Source organism: Quercus lobata, chromosome 1 (assembly GCF_001633185.2).
Source record: "Quercus lobata isolate SW786 chromosome 1, ValleyOak3.0 Primary Assembly, whole genome shotgun sequence".
NCBI classification, from domain to species: Eukaryota; Viridiplantae; Streptophyta; class Magnoliopsida; order Fagales; family Fagaceae; genus Quercus; species Quercus lobata.
In genome coordinates this window covers 10,626,777-10,649,329 of record NC_044904.1, presented here as the reverse complement: position 1 = coordinate 10,649,329, position 22,553 = coordinate 10,626,777, and the positions used below count along the sequence as shown (strand labels likewise).

The 22,553-nt window shown below is 34.0% G+C and overlaps 2 protein-coding genes across 6 annotated transcripts; both read right to left on the bottom strand.

Moving 5' to 3' along the window:
- Positions 1–2,319: 2,319 nt before the first annotated feature.
- LOC115977141 (NAC domain-containing protein JA2-like) lies at positions 2,320–5,543 on the bottom strand. 2 transcript variants are annotated; one of them, XM_031098944.1, is made up of 4 exons: positions 4,989–5,543; positions 3,972–4,255; positions 3,029–3,827; positions 2,320–2,904 (listed from the first exon to the last, which is right to left on the bottom strand). In XM_031098944.1, the coding sequence occupies exons 1-4, from the start codon at positions 5,440–5,442 to the stop codon at positions 2,882–2,884; spliced, it is 1,560 nt and encodes a 519-aa protein (XP_030954804.1). In that variant the 5' UTR covers positions 5,443–5,543; the 3' UTR covers positions 2,320–2,881. The 2 variants fall into 2 exon arrangements, with proteins under 2 accessions (XP_030954804.1, XP_030954721.1); XM_031098861.1 differs by having other exon boundaries at positions 2,320–3,827; positions 4,989–5,541.
- A 5,225-nt stretch (positions 5,544–10,768) lies between these two features.
- LOC115978318 (pumilio homolog 12) lies at positions 10,769–18,597 on the bottom strand. Of its 4 annotated transcripts, none has more exons than XM_031100340.1 (7): positions 18,334–18,597; positions 15,819–17,509; positions 15,551–15,713; positions 13,607–13,770; positions 12,430–12,688; positions 11,408–11,521; positions 10,769–11,276 (listed from the first exon to the last, which is right to left on the bottom strand). In XM_031100340.1, exons 2-6 carry the CDS (start codon positions 17,417–17,419, stop codon positions 11,414–11,416), a joined length of 2,295 nt encoding a protein of 764 aa, XP_030956200.1. In that variant the 5' UTR covers positions 17,420–17,509; positions 18,334–18,597; the 3' UTR covers positions 10,769–11,276; positions 11,408–11,413. The 4 variants fall into 4 exon arrangements, with proteins under 4 accessions (XP_030956200.1, XP_030956207.1, XP_030956219.1 ...); XM_031100347.1 differs by having other exon boundaries at positions 11,031–11,276; positions 15,819–17,567; XM_031100359.1 differs by having other exon boundaries at positions 11,031–11,276; positions 15,819–17,567; positions 18,495–18,597.
- Positions 18,598–22,553: the final 3,956 nt, after the last annotated feature.

The window sequence follows — 22,553 nt, the reverse complement described above, 5'->3', positions numbered from 1 at the left end:
ATGGATTGATTGTCCCAACCTAACTAACTGGTAGAGAATAGACACACATGCTCAGACATTCTTGCGTCCAATCATGGTTCCTGTAAGGGCAATTTTTGGGGCCCAGGCCTAGCAAGTAAGTGGTTTTGGCCCAAAAGACCTTAGACAATAAATTTGTGTAGAGAGCGGGTTACAGAACTAGAGCTAAACGAAGTGAACGTTAATTAGTTATATGCCATGCAACAGTCTGAACGTAAGAATATTTCATTTATGTTCACAGAATACCGGTCCGAGGAGTCGTATGAGTGCACCTCTTGCTCTGATTAAAAATTACAGAATTCTTTAATATCTCTCTCTCTCTTTTTTCCTTCTAAATTTTCCGATCCCTTCTTCATGGGGATTTCCTTCTCTTATATAGCCTCCTTAAATTGATAAGAGTCTTACACTTGTTAACCATCTGGACCTTTACTTGAATGCCTGTCCCATCGGACATCCACCTTATTTTTCTGTGAGTTGCACTGGCCAATATAACACTGTTCGCCTGTCTTCTCCACATTAATGCGGCTGAAAAAGTAGCTTCCTTGCATTTAATGCGGCAGTTGTGGCTTCTCCCTGGACGTCTTACATTTTCCTCTTTCCCGCTGTGCGAGGCTCATCCTACTACCCACGTTTGTCTGGGATGGCTCTTCACTGTGGAGGGGGCGCACATTGGGCCCGTATTTGTGTGTCCGAGGAGACATTCCTCCTCGGACATCTTTTTAAATAAACTGGGCTCAACAGGATTGTGCTAGAAGTCTTTTGGTCCCCCTTTCCCCTTTTGGTCATGGTTGGGCTCCGTGCGGGGCCCAAGGCCCATTGTTGATTTTGGGAATTTTACCCCTACAATTCCAAATAATTTTCTTGTTGCCAGATTTTGAGAAGCAAGGGGCAGCTAGCTCTCAAAGAATTGTTTTCTGTTTTTCTTTGTTATTGTGTTTATATGGCGAAACATGACTTGAAAGTGGATGGCAATGACTGCAATTGTCTAAAGATTTTAGTATGGTGTTCAGTTGCTCACTTTCTAAACCCAAGAGCAAAGATTCAAGGGTTGAGCCCTCATAAATTTAAATATTACTAATATATTTGTGATAATTAATAATAAAAAAAACAATATATATAATTAAAACAGGTCCACTTTTCTGTACTACCAAAAATACCTATTATCTAATTAGAAATGACTTATTAATAAAACAAATTAAGCTTATAGAGGTAAAATATTAAATAATTCAAATTCAATAAACATGTACAAATAAAATCCAAAAAAGATAATAATTAATGAGTAATGATTCTTCTTCTTTTATATATATATAAACAAAATATATGATCATTGTGTGTCTTAAGAAAATAACAATTATGACAAATGGAACTAGTGGGGAAAAGTGAAAAAAAAGTGGGAAAAATATGAGGTCTTAAAAAACTGTACATAAAAGTTAAAAGCTGATGCCAAACTGAAATGTTCTTCTTTAGAGTTGTTGTATCAACTCAAATTTTTTTTTTTTTTTTTTTTTTTTTTTTGGGGGGGGGGGGGAGGGGGAAGGGGACGCATATAAGATGGCGGTAAGATAGGATTGTTACACTTTTTTTTAAATGTAAATATTCATCAAGAAAAAAAGAAAAAAAAGCATCAAGATGTTTCTAAGCTCAAGTGAACACTGAACACCAAGTTATCTTCCCCTCTATCATGCAATACTGATATAATTTATCATGTAAGTTTTTACCTATTTTGTTTTTACATGTATAATGGTAATGATTCTGTGATTTAACATTTTAGATATGGTGGTGGTGGTGGTGGGGAATGGACAAACATTATTTTATTTTCCCTAGAAGCATAAAATAAAAAAGTAAAGAGATTTCAAATATTCCGAGCAAAAAAAAAAAGTTGAAGAGATTTCAAATAAATAAATGAAGGATACATTATTTCCAGAAATGGAAATTTATGTCTATCTTTATGTCTATCAGTAAGAGATTTATTAAAAAGAAACAATCAGTACAAGCCCTACATCAAAACAGACAGGCCAAACTACAAAACAGTATAGAAGGAACCCATAGTGAACAATTAAACTATACATGTCCTGACCACAACTCAAAGATATAGAATCCTACACAATTCAACTCATGAAACAGAGCGAAACAGAGCACTGCGTGGTTAACAATGCTGAATCAGTAACATACTTAAGGATATGAACCCTTAAATGAGTTGTCAAATATAGATCTTATTACCATTTAAAATTTTCAATTTCTAAAAATTTATTGTTCAAGATTTACAATCAGTACAAAACTTTAGCAAAGAACATATACTGTTCATTAAGTTCAAAGTTGCTGCAGCACTTGTTGGGCTGTACTAGAGGGACCAATCACCATTGTTTTTTGGATGAATCTGTATACTTTCATTGATGAGAAACAGAAATTACACAACAGGCCAATATAGACCAAACACAGGAACAACAAAGCTAATTAGCCCTGACACAGCAAAACAACTCCTGTACTGTACAGCCACCCCTACTAATTGAAACAAAAAGGAAAAACAAATGCCAATGACAAAGACCATTACATCACTACAAAGAACCTAATGTACACGTAGAGCATTTGATGAGAGTCTTCTGGTCATCAATTACAGCAAACCATAGCATTCTACACTCCATTGTATCTTCAGCCAATGTAATTAGAATTGTGAAAAGTTAGAAGCTTTGCTTCACAAGGTCATGAGTCTATGTCAATGGGTAATCATTAAAACTGTAAAAGTTTGGTTAGCTAGTTTCATGTTAAACATTCAAAAGCCACTAAGTTGCTACTAATCATTCACATGGCTTATCGTCATCTGAAAGTTTCTGACGCTTATTTGGGACAATATCATCCATTTGCATCATTGGTGCAGGATAATTGTTGCTGCAGAAATTTAATTGCAATTCAGCATTTGTACTGTCAAAATCTTTTTGGTATTGACCCAATTCATTTGCAGAAAATTTCGAATGCACATATCCACTTGATTCATTTGGAAAAGGAGGCATACCAAGATTTGGTCCAATCATCTGAGGAGGAGTTCCATAATTGCCAACCACTGCTTGCGACTCATTAGGGAAGTGCACCATATTATTAGCAGATCCACTTGATTCATTTCGAAAAGAAGGCATACCAGGAATTGGTTTAACCATTGCAGGAGTTTTGTACTTGCCAACCACTGCTTGCGACTCATTAGTGAAGTGGAACATGTTATTAGCAGATCCACTTGATTCATTTCGAAAAGAAGGCATACCAAGAATTGGTTTAACCATTGCAGGAGGAATTCCATAATTGCCAACCACTGCTTGTGACTCATTAAGGAAATGGACTTTGTTATTAACAAATCCACTTAAATCACTTCGAAAATAACGCATACCAGGAATTGGTTTAACCACTGCAGGGGGAGTTTCGTACTTGCCAACCACTGTTTGCAACTCATTAGGGAGGCTAACCATATTATTAGCATATCCACTTGAATCATTTTGAAAATAATGCATACCAGGAATTGGTTCAATTATCTGAGGAGTTCCATAATCGCTAGCCACTGGATGAAACTGATCCGGGAACCTGCTAGCCATATGAGAAAATGCAGGTACATTTTGGTGGGACTGATTCATATAATCCTCGACTATTACAGTTGTTGGATCAACTTTTGGCATTGGCTGATTTCTAGCATTTCTGTCACCATGATGCAAAGATGTGGAACAAGTCTTCTCTTTTTTTCCTTTTCCTTTGACCAGAGAACAAGACTTATCTTGAGTATTAGTTTTGATGTTGTTATAGATCCTGCATAGAACCCACTCATCCAACTGGATGACACAAAATTCAATGATAGTTAGATCAACAATAGATGACAACAATGATATTGAAAAACAAAATACACAAGCTCAAAGAAAATTCAAATTACATCTTAATAATAAAAAAGCTAAAACAAAAGGATAAAATCTACTTACCCCCATATCATTTTCATCCCTTCTAGTTACAGGAGGATGATTAAGTCTATATTCATGCATGATCCAATTGGTCTTGACACCATTTGGAGCTTTTCCTCTATGGAAAACAAGCACCTTCTTATACCCAACTATAGTTCCCTTGGATTCGATTTTTATGTCAGCTCTAGAGCGTTTCCAATATCCATCACCTGCCTCTCTATATGGACATGTTCTTTTTTTATACTCTAGTTTCCTTGGAGTAAAAAAGTACCATTCCTCTTTTCCATCATATTTCTTGTTGGCTTCTGTTAATCATCCAAAATGTTACATTTATACACTCGTATGAAAAAATTGCACTCAAAAAACTTAAAAAGTAAAAACTTCTTTATACGTGTTGTTCTACACCAAGCATACTGTACTATCACTTCACCAATATTAAAACAAAAATCGATTATTGTGATGCACCGTGCACATTAGTTTCCACTTGAGTGATTCATCACAATTGTTTGAAGTATATAAACTGTGGAGTAATTTTGAAAGGATGTTGCAAAAGAATTAAAGAACATGATTTACTTATAAGATGAGGTTATAATGTGGGAAAAGGATCATATTTAAATTAAGTGAAGTTCTAAAAAGAGAAGAAGAAAAACAGAGATGTTACACTCAAAAGCCTAAGAAAGATTGTGTAGCATATCAGTTCTGAGTAAAACATGCACATATAGTCTTATATAAACTAGTGACTACAGAATATGGAAAACCCATGATTCTTTCATTCAGATTAATAAACAATTTAGCAAAAGAAACTCTGAAAGTCTGAAACTTTAACCTCATGCAAGAAAAATAAAAGAAAAATAAAAAGAAACCCAGTTAAACATAATGTATGTTTAAGACTACATAATATGGGATGCCAATGATTCTACGAAAATTTAACACCATGCAATATATAGAATCAAATAGACTCATGATTTGGAAAGAACAAGTCTTAATCAACTCAAAAGAATTAAAGAAAACTAAAAAGAAATATGTTTCAAGAAGAACCTGCAAGTGACTCGGGGTTGTGTTTGTACAGATCAACATCCACAATCTGATTCCATGGCAGGTGTTTCTTCAAGACCTTCCTGATCAAATAACGCATGATGAGGTCATAGTCAGTGGGTTCGAACCTATACCCCGTTGGTGGATCCTTATGTTCAAAGCTGAGGTAGCTCTTCTTTTGTTCCTCACCAAACTGCTTCATCAAATCATTGAGGATTCTGTGTAAAGCCACTGAATCCACCTCTTTTGAAGATTGGTTCTCCTCTTCCTTTTGCTCTTCTTGGTCTGGTTCTTCCTCCTCATTATCAGAATGATCAGCCACACTCGGTGATGAACGTGAACTTGTGTTGCTCCTTGGTGTGTTCAGGGCTTGTAGTGATTGGGTTATCACGTTGGGAATCACTTGGTTAGTGACACCAGAAGCCATAATACTCGGCTTGTCTTGCTTAGATTCCATATTATTCTCTGATTTGCTACGTACAAACTTGACTTTGAAACTGTGTCTTTTTATCTCACTATTATATATATGTAAGATTCAAAGAATTCTACCAAGAATCAATCTTGAAATGATAAGTAACAGAAAATAGAAAGACCAAATAACAGATATTTCCATTTTTTATATATGTTATTGAGATAATCAAAAATATGCCTAACTGTATTTTACAGGTACATTATTTTTTTTAAAGGTAATACTTTATTTTAAGGGTAATAGTATTATTTTTTAAGGGTAGTACTAGGGATATTATAAATTGTGCTATATATGGCTTACAAATTAATGTGACACTAATCATATAAAAAAATTCAAATATTTATTAATTATGTTATTGAAGTAAAACTAATAATCATATTCATTGACTAGTGGCGGCTCTAGGAATTTTTCTAAGGTGGTTATTCAAAAACTTAAAAATTATACAAAATCAAATAAAAAGAGAACTTTATACATTGACGACAAAAAAACAAAAACAAAAAAAAACAAAACACATGCAAATACATAAAGTCATTCAATTTCTTTCTACGAATTTTCTTATTTTGAAATTGTTACGTGATAGTCTCATTATGATCAATGTTGCAGACTATATCTCTATCAAAATTTTAGTTCAATAGAATTTTTCTTGAGCCTTTTCTTTTTTTTTAAATCCCAATATATTGTTAAGTAGACCAAAATTTAAAGACAATTTGGCTTTAAACTTAGTTGCAGGATAAGGTTACAACTGTCACTAAACAAATTAACATGGTTACTGTGGGGCCAGAGAACTTATGACCCGGCCCACTTTCCACTAGGGCCTAGGGCCCGTGCCGTGGAGAGTATTTGCCGAGGACAAATGGTGAAAGACCAAATAGCCTAGAGACGCAGCCGAGGATGACCCTGTCCTCGGCATCCCAAGACTTCAAAGGGAAGAGCGACATCTCATCAAAGGTTGCCTCCAAAATGCCCCCAGAAGAAGAGGCGAGTAGAATGGGGCCCACATGGGGGTATGGAGTGGGGGTGGTTCAAGGTAAATACGTCACCTCCGCATTGAATGCGCTCACAAACGTCCTAGCCATATTAATGAGAAAAGACGCCTGAACAGTGTGGTTTCGGTTAGTGCAACTAACAAAAAGCAGGGGGAGGCGGTTGATGGGACAGGTATTCAAATAGGAACCTACCTGATAAACAGGTGGAGGGTCAGGATCAACCGAGAAGGGCTATATAATGTAAAGACTTGTGCGCCAAAAAGAGGGGGCTTCTAGACCATGGAGTCCTAAAAAAGGGAGAATAATAAGGACATGAAGCTCCTTGGACGAGGTCGAAGGACTGGAGTCACTCATGGCGTACCAGAATAGATTATTACTAAACGCATCAAGTTCATCCTTGTGCAAATCAATATGGAAACCCTGATTAACTACCGTCCAGTGACCAAGGCCTAGTCTTTCAAACCTACATTCTACAAATTATATTGTTTGAGCCCTTAACGTGCGAACCCAATACTATTTTGGGGCCGTCACGAATTGAGTCCTTATAGTTACATATTTTGAAAATATAACCGTTGAATTATATGTTCTTAAAACACATGTCAAATTTCATGCCAATCGAATGTTATTTACTATTTGATCCATAAACTTTTTTTTATGTATAATTTTATACTAGAAAAACTCAAAATTTAAACATTTGATTTATGACATAACTATTGATCTTTGATCTTCTTAAAATTTTGCAAGTATGGAGAAGGATATAAGAAAAAAATGTAGTTCAATGGTGGATTTATCAAAATTCACATCCAATAAAAAAAATATTAAGCGGAATTGTAGCCTTAGTCTATAACCAAGTTTATTACTAATAATTTTTCAAAATTTAATTAGGTTGAGCCTAAAAATATTTAGGGTGGTCACAAATTTTTTTTAAAGATAAAAAAATCATCAATTTTTTTTTAAATTTATATATAATAATTGTTTTTCCAAGTCACGGTGGTCTTGTGACCACCTTGGACTCAATGTGAAGCCGCCTTATCATTGCAGCATCAATATGTAAGGATTTTGTAGTAAAATTGATGGTAGTTAGAGCATTTTCCTTTTTTTTTTTTTAAAAAAAAAAAAATCCTCATGATTATCAAACTAAATAAAAAAAATTTCTGAAAATATAAGTATTTTCTATAATTGAATGTATAAATAACATATTAAACATTACTATTGTACAAGAATATTTTCACTTAACTCAACCTCAATACTTTTATTGACATAATCGTTAAATTTGTTAAGTAATCACTATATATATAATAAGAATTAAATTATCAAAATTAATATTGTTTTTTTAAGTTTTACTATAAACATAAAAATTATATATATTATATTGTAACCTTGAAATTTTTTTTTTTTTTTTTCATCTATTAAGTATTTTTTAAGTCAAATTGTGAATGATTTGATTTTCTATAACATATTATAATTAAATTGACATAAGTATGCCATTCTTTCTAATTTGAAATACTAGCAATGGGCTTGCACGATGCACGGATAATGCTATAAACAACCATATAAGAAGGTTAATAAAATGTTCAAAATATTTTAAAGTAAAAAAATGAGGTAATGTTACGATAACATGAAGAGGTTTTTGTTAAATCAATAATGTACTACAAAATTAAGGGCATGAAGAATTTAGATTATAGAGTAAATGTCATAAAATTAGAAATTATTATTATGTGGTGTAATAAGTTGATGTTTGTTTAATCATAGTTTTTGTTTCTTCAATGCATTGGAGTTAGCATAAATTTTCTATAATATAATGTTAATGTTTAGTTGGCTTATAGAAATATCACAGAAAATTTATGATAGTGGTAGGTTAAATACTCAATAAAAATAATTGTGGGAGGGGAAGGCTTGAAGACGGAATATTACCAAATAGATCTAACTTGAGGAGAAGGTGGGCCCAACTTCTCATCAGCTCCGGTCCAGCACATTGACGATAACCCAGATAGTAAAACCAAGGAAACGGCCCACCCAAGGAGCCCGGGGAGCGAACACTCCTCAAGAGACCATAGACAAACCACCAAGGCCAGAAGATTGAAGACAGAGGAAAGAAGTAGATGTACAAGTAAAGAAAGGGGGGAAGTTTCCAGGTAAAGTTCATCACCTCCGCATTCAATGCACTATACCAACTCAGCTGGTTGCATTAATGACAGAATAACCCCTAAACAGTACCCTCACAACTTACTGCACATTTTACCACCTCCAGCAAAGTCCTGATTGGACAAGCATCCAGGTGAAGATTAGTGGTTGTCCAAGTGGAGAGCTGAGATGCACTTCAGGTAGCTATATAAGGAAAAATGACTCCTCTAGAAAGGGGGAAAACGAAAGAATTAGAGGGAAAAATATAAAGTATAATCAAAAACTTTGTAACCGAGAGGGTGTTATCATATGAGTTAAGGCTCCTCGGACCATCCCGAGGAAGAATTTATACCAATATCTTTGTCTGTTTTCACTATCTTTTCTCATGAAGCTTTTCCTTAATTGCACAGTTTTCTCTTAATCATCCAACATAATTAGTTAGGCCTGAAAGGTTGATCTTGATAACCTACCTTTACAAATTAATTTTATTGGGCCACAATACAATACCAAACCATCTAACTTGGGCCGGGCCATTGTTTCAGTCCGCACACAATAATAATATCCTACTAATAGAATTTTATTATAATTCAAAATATGTAAAAACTGTGAGGTAGAAAGTTAAATGAAAAATTACTCTAAAAAAGAGCCACATGGTAGAACTGCATGTTCTACCACATGAGATTTTTACTTTCCTACATAAAATTTTTTAAAAATATATATATATAAAATATTTTTATATTATAATATTAGTGCACATCTATAAATAATTAATATGTGCATTTACTCCATTGACATATTTAATGAACTAAAAATTTGACATAAATGCAAATTTGATGAGATGGAAACCTAAATGAGAAAGACTCAAGGAATGTACCACTTGGCAGAACATTATACTCTCCCACGTCTCTTTGCTTTTATATATGTATTGATTTTTATTTTATTCTATTTTTTTACAACAAAACAAACACTTGAAAATGATTTCTTGGAATCGAAGTTTTATCCACAGTTTATATAAACATGAAAAGCACAAGATTGGATAACTGTTGTCTAATCCAATTCAAATCTAGTCAATCCAACTAAATCCAATCCTACCTTCGTGAAAAATGCTTTGAATTTGATAACTGCGAAAATTGCTTTGAACTTGATAACTGCGAAAATGAGCTTTCATTTGTACTTAGAAACACACAAATCGTCAAAGAACACTCTGCCTTAGAAATTATCATCTTGGCATAAGGTTCCAATCTAAATTCAAAATATTAAATTTGTTTCTACTTTATAAACCCCCCCCACCCCCACCCCCCAACTTTTTCTTTAAAAAAAAAAAAAAAAAAAGGTTCTATTTTTGCTAATCTAAATTCATTCTTCTTTTTAAAAAAGATTCCAAGTCTAATAAAACCAGCTAAAAGACACTATTTTTACTTTTTAGCAGAAATGAATTTTTTATTAAGGGTGTAACAAATGAGCAGTGCAGAATCATCAATCATCAATAAGTACACAAACTCCATAGATGGCATTATACGATCTTCTAACATTAAGTCTATCACTAAAGTACAAAGACTATAACTACAAGGATAGTAGCAACAACAAAGTTATCATTGTCATCAATCAATTTCCTTATGTGCATTTTTCCATATCATTAGTTCAAATTGTTCAATGTGATTTTTTAAGGATTGTTGCTTCTATCTCTAATGCAACTGTGATATCTAGGATTCTTTGGATCCCCATTCATACCTAAATTCCTTTCACTACGGATTGATCCTCTACCTAAGTTCGAACTAGGTGGTAGTGGTCTAGGGTAGCCAGGATGATTAGTTGAAGGGAACTTTAACTGGATAATGTTTCATTTCTGCTAGAACACAAACATGCTTGCAGCTTGGAGATTCTTGACACCAATCAATTTTTCAATGTTAAATGCGGCAATGGGCTGATTTTTTTTTCCAAGTCTACCATGGTTCTAAGAGATTTTCTTGTTCGCAGAGTTTGAGATGCCAGGGGTGGCTAGCTCTCAAAGAATTCTCACCCCCACAACACCACCCCCCCCCCCCCCCCCCCCCACACACACACACACACACACACAGCAAGTGTTATGTGCATTTGAAGTTAAATTGTCAAAGAGCTCTGCAAAATAAAATGTGAATTCAAGGGTGTAGAATATGAGAATTGTAGACTATTTATACGCCATTGGCGGCATTATACTTATAATATCAAGGCATCACTAAAAGAATATAAAGATCAGAACAAGTATTAATACAATATACGATAACATGAACAAGGGCTAATCGTGGCAATCTACAGGCAAAGGATTTACACAAGATGATAAATGCCTAGCAGAAAACCCAGACATTGGGAAAAAAGGCTCTTCCATTCTGCAACCACCCGCCAAGCCTTGAGCTCTAGTCAAAAAATCCATCCATAGAAAAATTCCCATAAACTCAAAGAACTCTAGATCGTCACCCCTTTTTTTTTATTTCTACCCAATGCAAAGAAAAAAAACGCCTACATACAAATATGATCCCACCTTGTCCAAAAGGACAATAAAACAACCAAAAATTCACCTTTCATCTGTTCAGATGAGCTGTTGAAGGCATCAATGACCTATTTCTTTCAGGACTAAGCTTCTGATTCTGAAATTCACAAGTCATAAAGCCCAGCTCAAAGCTTTTCTTCACTTGCTTATTACAGAATATACAGGATTTTCTTGAACAATTAAACCTAAATGAAAAAAAAAAAAAAAAATTAAAGCATATTAGAATTCCACATAAAAATAGAATTTTTTTATAAAAAAAATGCACCCAAAAAAAAAAGGACCAAAAAAATGCACCCAAATAAATTTGAGATCATACCAAAAATTATTTTTTCAAACTACTGCAAGAGAGAACTTTCTTCCCATATGGGCTTGTCCGAAGCGCAGGAACATGGGGTCTTATAGCAGCCACTAATGCAATATGAAGAGCTCCCTGCTCAACAAGTACAACAACAATTAGCTTAAAAAAGAAAGAAAACTAGTCAAATCACAACTATTAAAGTCTCATAATCTTGGAGTTGTTACTCTAATTGTTAAAAGTAGCAATATTTAGATGATCATAATGTATGGACATATAACAGTGGAAACTCTAATGACCCTCTTTCCTGTGTTTCCTATCTTTGAATCACACAATAAACCTCTTTTGAAGAAAAGAAATTAAAAATAGAAAAAGAATGCTTCTCAAACCAAAGCAATCACAACAATGTGGGTATATACCAAGGTTTTTTGTACCATTAAAATGTTGTACCCAATGCACAAAGTTCCCACTTTTGTAGGGTCTTAGAGAGGTCATGGTAGGCAGCCTTACCCCCAATTTATTGGAGAGGCTGATTCCCAAAGACAAACCCGTGACCTATCGTTTTTGGTGAAAGGCACTTGCCATTGCACCAACGCTCAATCTCCTTTTTGTACATTTCTAACTTAATAAAACCTAGTTCACAGTTTTCAATTTTTTAATGCTTTCATTCCTGATTATATCTCCTGCAAGCAAATCACAAACTGATGACTGAGCTTCAAACCTTGCTTACAGTGAAACTCCAATGGAAACGTGCCTTCTCAAGAAAGAAAGTACTAAAATGGAACATGCTAATATACAACTAGATTTAAGCCCATATAAGGAATTCTCCATGAGAGAAATGGATGATTGAATACTAATGAAGATAGAAAATGGGACCATTCAAAAACAGATGAGACTTTAAAACCTTGGAAAAACATGATTAAATCAAATAATTCCTAAGTTATATGAGTATAACCGCATAATATATTGTTGTAAAGCATGACATGCTTATACACGAAATTGTCCTTAAGAAAAAGATGGCTTAAAACTCTGCAATTGCTAACCTTTGACTGATTTAATGCTGCTTGGATAACATAATTGCCATAAGGGTCTTGCATTATTTGATCTAACCGAGGATTATCAATCAACTCTTGGATAATGCGAGTGCGGTGTTCTTCACCTGCATACTTCAGACATTTCTCAACCACATTACTGCTACATTTCTGCATGGACAAGTCCCCAAAGTGACCCTCCAACTGGTCAAGAATATCTTCTGTTGCCCATGGAAGCTGAAGCTCAAAGACAAATTGCACAACATAATTCCTGCAGAACTGAAAGTTAGAGTCTGAAGCTTGATATTGTAAATACAGATATGCACATGCAATGGGAAGTCAAAGTCTCGCTAAAACACATAATAATACAGTGGAATAAAATTCTCACTGAAATTTAAAATTTGATTTGATGTAACGGGTGTGTTCAGCATGCCTTCCATAAACACATTTCTCAACACACAAGAACAAGAACAAAAACAAAAAAAAGAAGAGAAATATGGAAGTGGATCCAATGAACCACTTGCATCCGGGCCCTCCAACCCCAAGCACTAGTTCTACACACATGGCATTTATCTAAAAAAGGTTGTATCCAATGCACAAAACTCCCACTTCTATAGGGTCTAGGAAATGCAATTGATAGGCAGCCTTAACATCACCACCCCCCCCCCCCTCTTTTTTTTGTGAGAGGGTGATTCCCAGAACAGGAAAAATGCAAGAACATCATAGTATTTGACAGTCAAGTCAATGACATATTTGATTGTTCCTAATTTTTTTTTTCATAGACGTGTGTGTGTACACACATGCATTGCATGTTATGTGTGTGTGTGTGTGTGTGTGTAATTATGTGTACAAGTCGTTTAAAAGTAATAAGGCAGCATCGTTTAATTTATCAGTGCAAATTGCATGAGAAATTTTTGTTATAGATCTCAACTATGCTGAATAAAGCCTTATCACATGCATTGCAGGTTAGCTACACAACCTTTTCCTAGCATCCTTCTTAGTACAAGGTCATATCTGTACTTAAATCATGAATGACCAAGTCTAAGCACTTCTAAAAAAATGTGCAAGAATAATTACATTTAAATAACTCCCAGGACAAGACGTGTTTAAACAACCATTAAGTTATTGTCACAAGTGAATAAGAAAAGATAGCATGGTTACAGAAGAAGGAAGTGGAAAAAAAGAGTACCCAAATTGATCTTGACAAAGGATTAGAGCATTTGAAGTAATCTTATGGACTAAACAGCATCTTTGATCGCCGGTAGAATGGCTGAGGCATTTTTGAAGTACACAACAGCCATGGCGATCCGTTGCAAGATTAACACAATTAGTGGTTGCAGCTTCAAAAAAGAACTGCAAAAGAAAACGTTATTATTATTTCATGTCATCCTGCAAACTTCCTTTGATTGCTAAACTAAATATACTGCAAGATTTTAGAACAGCAGAAACACTATCAGATGGATACATACATAGGAGCTGAACAAATGATGTAAGATGATAACTTCAGTTTTTTTTTAAGTATTTCATTAAATAAACGCAAAAAGGGGCAACCCTGTACATAGGATGTGTACACAGAGTACACCAATATTAAGCACAAAATGAACAATTGTCAAGCATCTAAAACATATACACAAAAGAAAATAAAGAGGAAGCATTCATCCACTCAAATAAAGATTTGAGGGAAGAAACCCTCAAGAGTCTTAGCATTTCACTCAAATCAAAGACACCACACCACACCACATCACATAGCAAAAGATGATAACTTTAGTTATGAGGAGCTTGAAAATTGCAATCATTACAATTTCTATTTCACAAAACTCAAAGGCATAAAGCGACAAACAAGATGCTACATGACCAAGGAAGAAGACCAATTTCAAATTTTAAAGGAACTCATTACAAATAATGATACAGAATATGACTTGTACATTGCATCTTCTATGAAGCATTGTCCATATAGAACAGTCTTCCAATGCTACAGATATGAAACAGGCATATTCCACTAACTCTAGAATGATTTTAAATTCCCAGTGATATCCGAACAAAATGAGTTAATGTGCGGAAGATTGTTACAAAACAACTCCAAAAGAAGAGTTTCCAAAAGTTCCATTTCAAAATATTAACATACTAACAATTAGTGTATCCATTGAACTCTCCTTGAAAAAATGTAAAGCACGAACACAGAGCATAAGTTTGGTGAAACATCAATCTTGACTAAAACATCACCTATTCAAGACCCAATATAGGAAAGAAATTACCCACAGTTTTAGAAGAAAACCACTGCTACTGACAATAAAGCATACAACACCAAAGAACCCACTGAAATATGCAAAGTATTTCACATGTCTGTCATGATATAAAGTGAGACAACACGTAACAAATAAAAGCAAAATCAGGGGAGCAAACAAACAAGACAAGAAGTACTTAAAGGATTACAAGGCCAACCACATATGGAGATATATCGCAAAACCAGATACACTCCATCTGAATGCAGCTCTGAAGAAATTGAATCATATGTCCTTGTAGAACTTGCACGGCTGCAAGGCACCGCCAGCACAAAGGCTATCAAATGATATGGTTCCCTCAAAGAGATCTCTAAGACTAGATAAACCCTAGCACCTTTCAATCTTACTATCAATATACAAGGTGTGGACAATATTTGGAGAATTCAACATCCATATCTTCGGTGCACTTGCAACATGAATCAATGGTCACTTAGCACTTGGATCCAAAAACAAAAGTCCTATTTTGTTTTAGGAAAACTTCCATTTTTACATGTTTTAAAATTTCATCGGCAAGATGTTACCAAAAACCACTCCAAGAAGTGAAGAACAACTTCATAGTCTCATCTACTTGATGAAAGTAATACCTAAAATATTACTTCTAGGATTATACAACTCTGTTATATGTAGATAAATCTAACTTCTTTAGAAAAAATTTCTCATTGTAATCTTTGTACACTTTCACCTTGAGAATATGACCCCTAGATGGCAAGGTATAACAAATAGGTTGACTTGTTTGCAACTTTGCATACAGCAAGGGTAAACATCTTCTTTTTTTTTTTCACACAAATATATCTGTTAATGCACATACTTAACTGAAAAGAAATTAGATGCACAAGACATGTAATCCTTACCTCTCTGTATTGAGGCATTAAATGTTGCAAGCAGCGCTGAGCAACATGGTTGCCATTCATGTTTTTCATTAAAGTCACAATGCCAGGCTTCAGTGAGGAAACAACCATGGAGAACTGCTCTGGAGTCTTAAGGGTTTCAATGACCTTCTGAACAGCCCTAGTCCTGTAGTTGGGAAGAAAAACTCAGCAGACAACTAACACATATCAAATTAAAAATAATAACCATCTATTTGTGCAATAACACTCATGTTAGAGAAATAGAGCTAACCCGTGCATATCACATGATATCCTAACAAGTTCACCAGAATTTCTAGTGATTGCATGAAGTATTTGCATCCTCTGATCCTCATCACAAACTTCAAGCAACTTCTGTACTAGGTAATTCCCAAAAGGATCTGTCATGAGCTCAACAATGTAATCAATGATCTCAAGAAAAATCTTTTCAATATCTTTTGTGTTGCCATCCACAAATTTTCTCTGTAAGAAGCGGCAACCATGTTGGTCCTTGGCCAAGAGATATATTCTTCCAGTGACTTCATCAACAGAGTTATATTTCTGAGTCAGTGGCTTCAGATCAGTACCCTTGAAATCTGTAGTTTCAGGGGACAAATCCCACGAGCTCAAACCATCTAACTGAAAACATCCAGCAGTTGGAGTAGATAAGCTACGCCAAAGATGATGATTTGAGAGAAATTTCCCATTTTGGCTGACATGGGTTGGTGATTCATTTCTGCCAATGGAGCTGAGCTTCACAGCTCTGGGTGTGTTCATTTCATATGATCTTGTCATAATTTTGTCAGGAAACTTAAACTTTTCCTTTGTAACTTTGTCCAAAAGTTGAATTGCATTAAAATCTGTGAATGAAAGGGAAGGATTCAAATGGTTTGAACCCCTATGGTTTGTATAGTTGTTCCAAAATGACTCTTGTCTAGAGTTTCCAAGCTGGTGAGAGATTGGCACCTCAAAGTATGGCTGCCTTGGGTTCTCACTCATCAGTCTAGTTGAGACATTCCCATGTGCTTGAATAGGATGCTGAGCTTCAAACCTCTGACTTTGAAGCTGCTGCAGGTACAGGTATTGCTGATGCATCCTATAATACTGTTCCTCTTCCACATTCCTCCAACTAATTTGTGGCTGGTTTAATTGTTGTGAATGTAAATAATGCACTGGAGACTGTGCATCCAGGAAGAATTGCTGCCGATCTGGCATAACAGGAAACTGTACACCATGGACCGGCACATTAGAGAGGTACTGTAAGCTTGGCACCGCATGAGCAAATGGAACAGCAGTGGAGAAATTTTCAGTTGGCTGACAATAGCCTACTTGCTGCTTCAACAAATTTGAACTTTCCTGGCCAACTTTTGTCTCACCAAACTCATCAAAATCACAGGGTACTGTTTTTGGTGGTGATTGGAAAGAGGGAACAACCATCACCTGTGAATCCACATTGGAATTTGGTTTCATTAAGCTGTTTAGATATTGACCATTCAATAAAATGTTGTGATTTTGTAAGGATGTAGACTTTCCAGCTTCCATTGGCATGCCATTGGTGAAGCTCAATCCTGCAAATGCAGACGACAAGGACTGGTCATCAGGCAAATTCATTTCCTCTGGCTGAACCCTTTTAGTCAGTGATTGCCCAAATTTATTCAATGAGATTTTTCCCTCATCCAAATTCCTATTGTTTTGAAGTTTCTCACTGGAAGGCCCTTTGCAGGAATTCAGACAAATAGGAGACAAGTTTCCACCCAAAGACACCCCCTTTGGTCCAGATCCATCAGAATGTGGTTTTCCAGAAGTAGCATTTGGAATCTCACCAAGAAGCTTCTCAAGCTCATCAAATTCTAATTCAGTTCTCCCTTGGTCCATATTGTGAAAAAAAAAAAAAGTTCAAAATCCTCTCTACCAAACAGCGCGAACTCTACCAGGCAATGGAGATCCACACAAAAAATCCTTCAACTAAACAAGAAAAGAAAAAATCACTTGAACCATTCACAATTTTAAATTCAGTAAAATCCTACAAAAAATAAAAAATTTCAATCAAATTAATTAACCAAAATTTCATCAACATCCTTATCATCTAAACAATTTCTATACAAATTAGTTGCAACTACATTGTGCATTATGAAAACAACCCCATAATCATTTCCCAAACAAGAAAAATTTTTCTTAACAAGGAGTAAAGAATCCAACATCTCATAAAAACCTTCATCTTAGCCCCTCCCAAGCCCCACCAAATTAACTGATCCTCAAAATTCCAAGTTATGAACAGATTGAATTGATTCATCAACTAATGTAGTCATACCTCAGTCATCAAATTCTCCCACCACAAAACAAAATTGAATTTAGAAAAAAGAAAAAAAGAAAAATATAAAAGCAACAAAGAACAGAGAACATATACAGATTCTATACTAGAAAACAAATCAATGCCAAATCCAACCTCGTAATCAGACCCCACAAACGACTTGGGAAGCCACTATCATCATCGTCATCAGACCAATTCAAAAACTTTTACGTCCAAGCACAATACACAGCACAAAACAAATCGGAATGTGTGAACATACAATTTTTTTTTTTTTTTTAAATCCAAATTGAACCCAGTTCACATCACTAAAAAACCAGTATATCCCGATCATCAAAACCCAAAATTCAGAGTCACATAAAGTTCAAACCTTTATCCAAAAAAGAACAAAACCCAATAACAAAATTCAGCCATAGTGATGAATATGTATTCCAATGACTGATACAGAGAAAAAGAAACCCATATCTTAAAAGGGCATTACCAGTGAAGAAAGAGCCGGCATTAGAGAGAAGAAGACGAGGCCATGACTGAGTTTATGTGTCAGTCAGTGTGTGAATATGTGTGTATATGCGAAAGCGCTTACAAAAGTAAAAATAATAATAAAAAACAAAAACAAACAAATGGGAATGTAAAGGGAGTTACATGTATAAAGCGGTGTTGGTTGAGGTCAGAAAGAGAAAAGAGAGGCGGCGTGAAGAAGAAGGAGAAGTTTTCAAAGGACTAGTGGAGAGAGAGTGTGTGTGTGTTTTGTGTTTGTGTCATTGTTTTGTGTGAGAGAGAGAAAGAGAGCAAATTGATTTGGCTATAAACACAAAGAAACACACGCCAACTAGAATTGCGAGATTTATATAGCAAATGACACTGCATGGAAAGGAATTATTGTATGCCATGCTTTTTCTCGTTGTACGTTCCTAATGTCAAACTTCTTATAATAATGTTTTTATTTATTTATTTGACACATACTATATTTTATTTTTTTAAGAATCAACTATATTATATATCTCATGTCCTTCAAAAACTATATTATATATCTCATAGAATTGCCAATGTGTAATGTATACCACCTTATATAACTCTTGCCAACGTCTGAGATCCCCTATAATGGATTTTTCTTTATAATTATCTAGTGTGTATGAAATGGAAGAACTATACATAATTAAACTAACCGGTCTAAATACCCTTATTCACAAACTATATTATATATCTATTCTATAAATATCTTAGAAACAACAACTTATTATTATTATCATTATTATTATTATTATTATTATTAATAAGACCTGGTCTTATTTCCAAATTCCAATCATTAGTCTCTCATATCTCAAAAAAAAAAAAAAATCATTAGTCTCTCTTTTTAAATAAATTATATAATAATAAAATACTAATACAGTTATTACATGTTTGACCTTTTACCTTTCCTTTTCTATTCTTTGTTTTTTTAAGGTTTCTCCTACGCGAAACAAATTCCTAGGCTCCTAGCTAAAATGGTAAACGACAGAAGGGTATGCATCATAAAATTCATAAACATAGCTCCAAATTTTACAGCAAAATAATACTTTTAACTCTAATTATGTCTTTACATTTATATAAGTGCATTTTACAAGCCGTAGTCCAATTCACATTTTACCTTTTTTTTTTTTTTTAGAAACAACATTTAACCTCTAATTGGGAAAACTATTTACAAGGTCTTTTTTATTTACCTGTTTCCCATTAATTGGCCCTTAGTCCAACCAACTTTTTATTGTGTGAATTTTAAAATCCTGCAAATACTTAATATAAACCATCCACCATATGTTTGTTTATCATAATTCTGATGGCGGTGAGTGTTTTGGTCTTATGATAATAATAAATTATTATTATTATAATAATTATTATGATAACACAATTCATAAAAGCCTCTTTACCAAAAATCTCAAATGAATTCTTGGAATCAAAGGATATAAGACTACTGGGTTCATATAAAAAGTGCCCCCACTTATTAAAGCATAGGGATAGCGTGCCCCAAGTTGAATACTCACTGTAACACATGGCCCCAAAAAATTAATTAATTTGTTGCAAATTTGGAATGGTAAATTGGTGCGTATTCGGATCATCATTCTTCTTTTTCTTTTCCTTTTTTTATCAAACACGTTACTATCTAAACAAATGAAATGATGACTTTTCAATACACTTGTAATTAGTCGTATGGCTATACTGTTATATTAAACATATCCTCCATTAAAGATAATCACAACCCGTCATTCTATCATGCTAATAACCTATTTGGGAGCGTAGAGATTATGTTAAAGTAGGATTTTTATCTCATATTTAGTTGACGGAGTTACTGACCTCAAGAAAGGATTTGAATCAAAGCTATAAATAATCTTATAAGAGGTTGTTTCAATTTAGTTAGTAAATTGAAATATTTGAGTAGTAGTATGAGATTATCAATATACAATATTTGACTGATATGATTGATAAATTAGAATATTTAGAACTTTGATTTAGATTCCCCTCCCCCCCCCCCCCTTCCCCTTGACGTCATATCTTTGATTTAGATGACATGATATAAGATATAAGAGGTCAAAGGTTAAAGGTCAAATGGAATGATCATGCTTGGATCAAGCCTAACATTTTTTATTTTTGGAGGGGGTGGATCAAGCCTACTTTATACACCTACCTAAACAACTACAAGCATGTAACCACACTATGTGTGGATACATTTTACATGCACTAAGATTTGTAGATTCTTCACAAAAAAAAAAATAATAAAGATTTGTAGATCATATATTTAACTATCATATTTTAATATTTTTAGGTTGTATTTTTTATTTTAACTTAAACCATGATGATTTCATATAATTTTTGGTTAGCACTTAAAAAAAAAAAATCAATCATACAGTTCCAAAGAAGTGTTTTGATCCTAATTAACTTGCATATACTTATAATTTGGTCAATAACAAATATTTATCATTTTTTTGATACTAAAACAAAACTTATCAACTACCCACATGGTGATTCTAGCATACTACATGGTCAATGAAATGCCACATATTATCCCAAGATCAACCTCAAGGTGGTTTAGATCAAAGGTATTTATACAATAAAATGACTAGATTAGGTGTATGATTGGTTTTTTTTATATGTGCTTCATTTAATATTGCACTCTTTTTTTTTTTTTAAATAAGTAATTAACTTGGCACAAAAACTTAAAATCTTGAATAAGTCACGTGGTGCAAAATTTGACCTCAATTTTTTTTTTTTTCAAAAGAAAATTTGACCTAAATTGAAATCCAATTTAAAATTTAATTGAATTTTCTCTCAACTTTGACTTTAAATATATAAATGATATAGTTCCTAATAGTTTTTAGTATAATCTAATTATTTAATTGCCGACAGTATTTAAGGATTTACGTTAGTAATATTTATTGCTGCATCATGCACTATATCAACCCCCCATATATTTCTTTAGGAGAAGGACAATTATTTGTAAAGGGTCCTACGAAAGAGAACCAAACAATATCTCCCCTGATAAACTCAACCAATCCAGTGCGTGCCTTCATTTTGAACCAATTTTGTGGTCCAAGATTGTAGTATATATGAACTTGAGCAAATACATGTTTATTAATTTCAAGTTCTCTCTACCTCCATAAATTTGTTAGCTGTGTACAGACTCACTCTACAGGGTGCACTCTATGTTATTCCTCTCTCTCTCTCTTTTTCCTCCCTTGCAAGATGATTTTTTTTTTTTTAATTCATGAGCCAAATTCTATATGAGATCCTCCTAAATTAATAATTGAATATTTTACTACACTGACATATAGTTTATCTCGGTGCTGCTTTTCTCCATATTCTAAGCTTTTAAAGATTGAAAACTAGGAGCAAATTTTCCTCTATTACTTCCATATAGTTTTTGCTTACATTAAATGCTACCTCGAGTACCTCAGACGCGTATGCATGTCTTTTTAATAATTTGATTTTACTACTGTGCAACGTAAAGAAAGCAGGCTCAAAAAGTCAAGAATGCACTTTAACATTGTTTATGCTTATGCATCAAGAATTTAAATGGCATTAAGTTTTAAATGGTAAAGGCCTAAAGGGACTGACATGATCATCTCAATAAGTTTAAATGCTTATTAACTTCACTCAGGAGACGATGACACAAATAGTCAGGTTCATCATGTCTGACAAAATCAGAGACACAGAGAGACAGAGAGAGCAAATTACATTCTAATTGCACAAGTTGAATGTTTTAGTTTAGCTAGTTTCAAATCGAATCCTAATCTTTTAAAATCATACCATCATTATCAATTCAAACCCCAATCAAATCCAAAAAGGACCCCGCATCATACTCAAAAGGTTCAAAATTTAAGTTGACTTGATTTTACAACTTCAGTACTCAATTTGAAACTAACAAAACTTAAACTTCAATGTTTAATTTGAAACTTCAGGAATTAATTAGTTTAGTTTAAAAAATTTTACATTGTAAGATTTATTTTGAAACCAAACCACCTTAAATCATAGGATATAAAATATAATTTATTTAAAAAAAAAAAAAAACCAACTAAACTACCTAGACAGTTGGGACATGCATTTATTACCTGGCAGATCACACAGGCTTAGAAATTAGAATAATAGTTACGAATAGCAGCACATATTGTATGTAAAGAAACACTGAGACCCCAACACATGAGAAAAGACACGTAAGGAGAGATGTGAAAG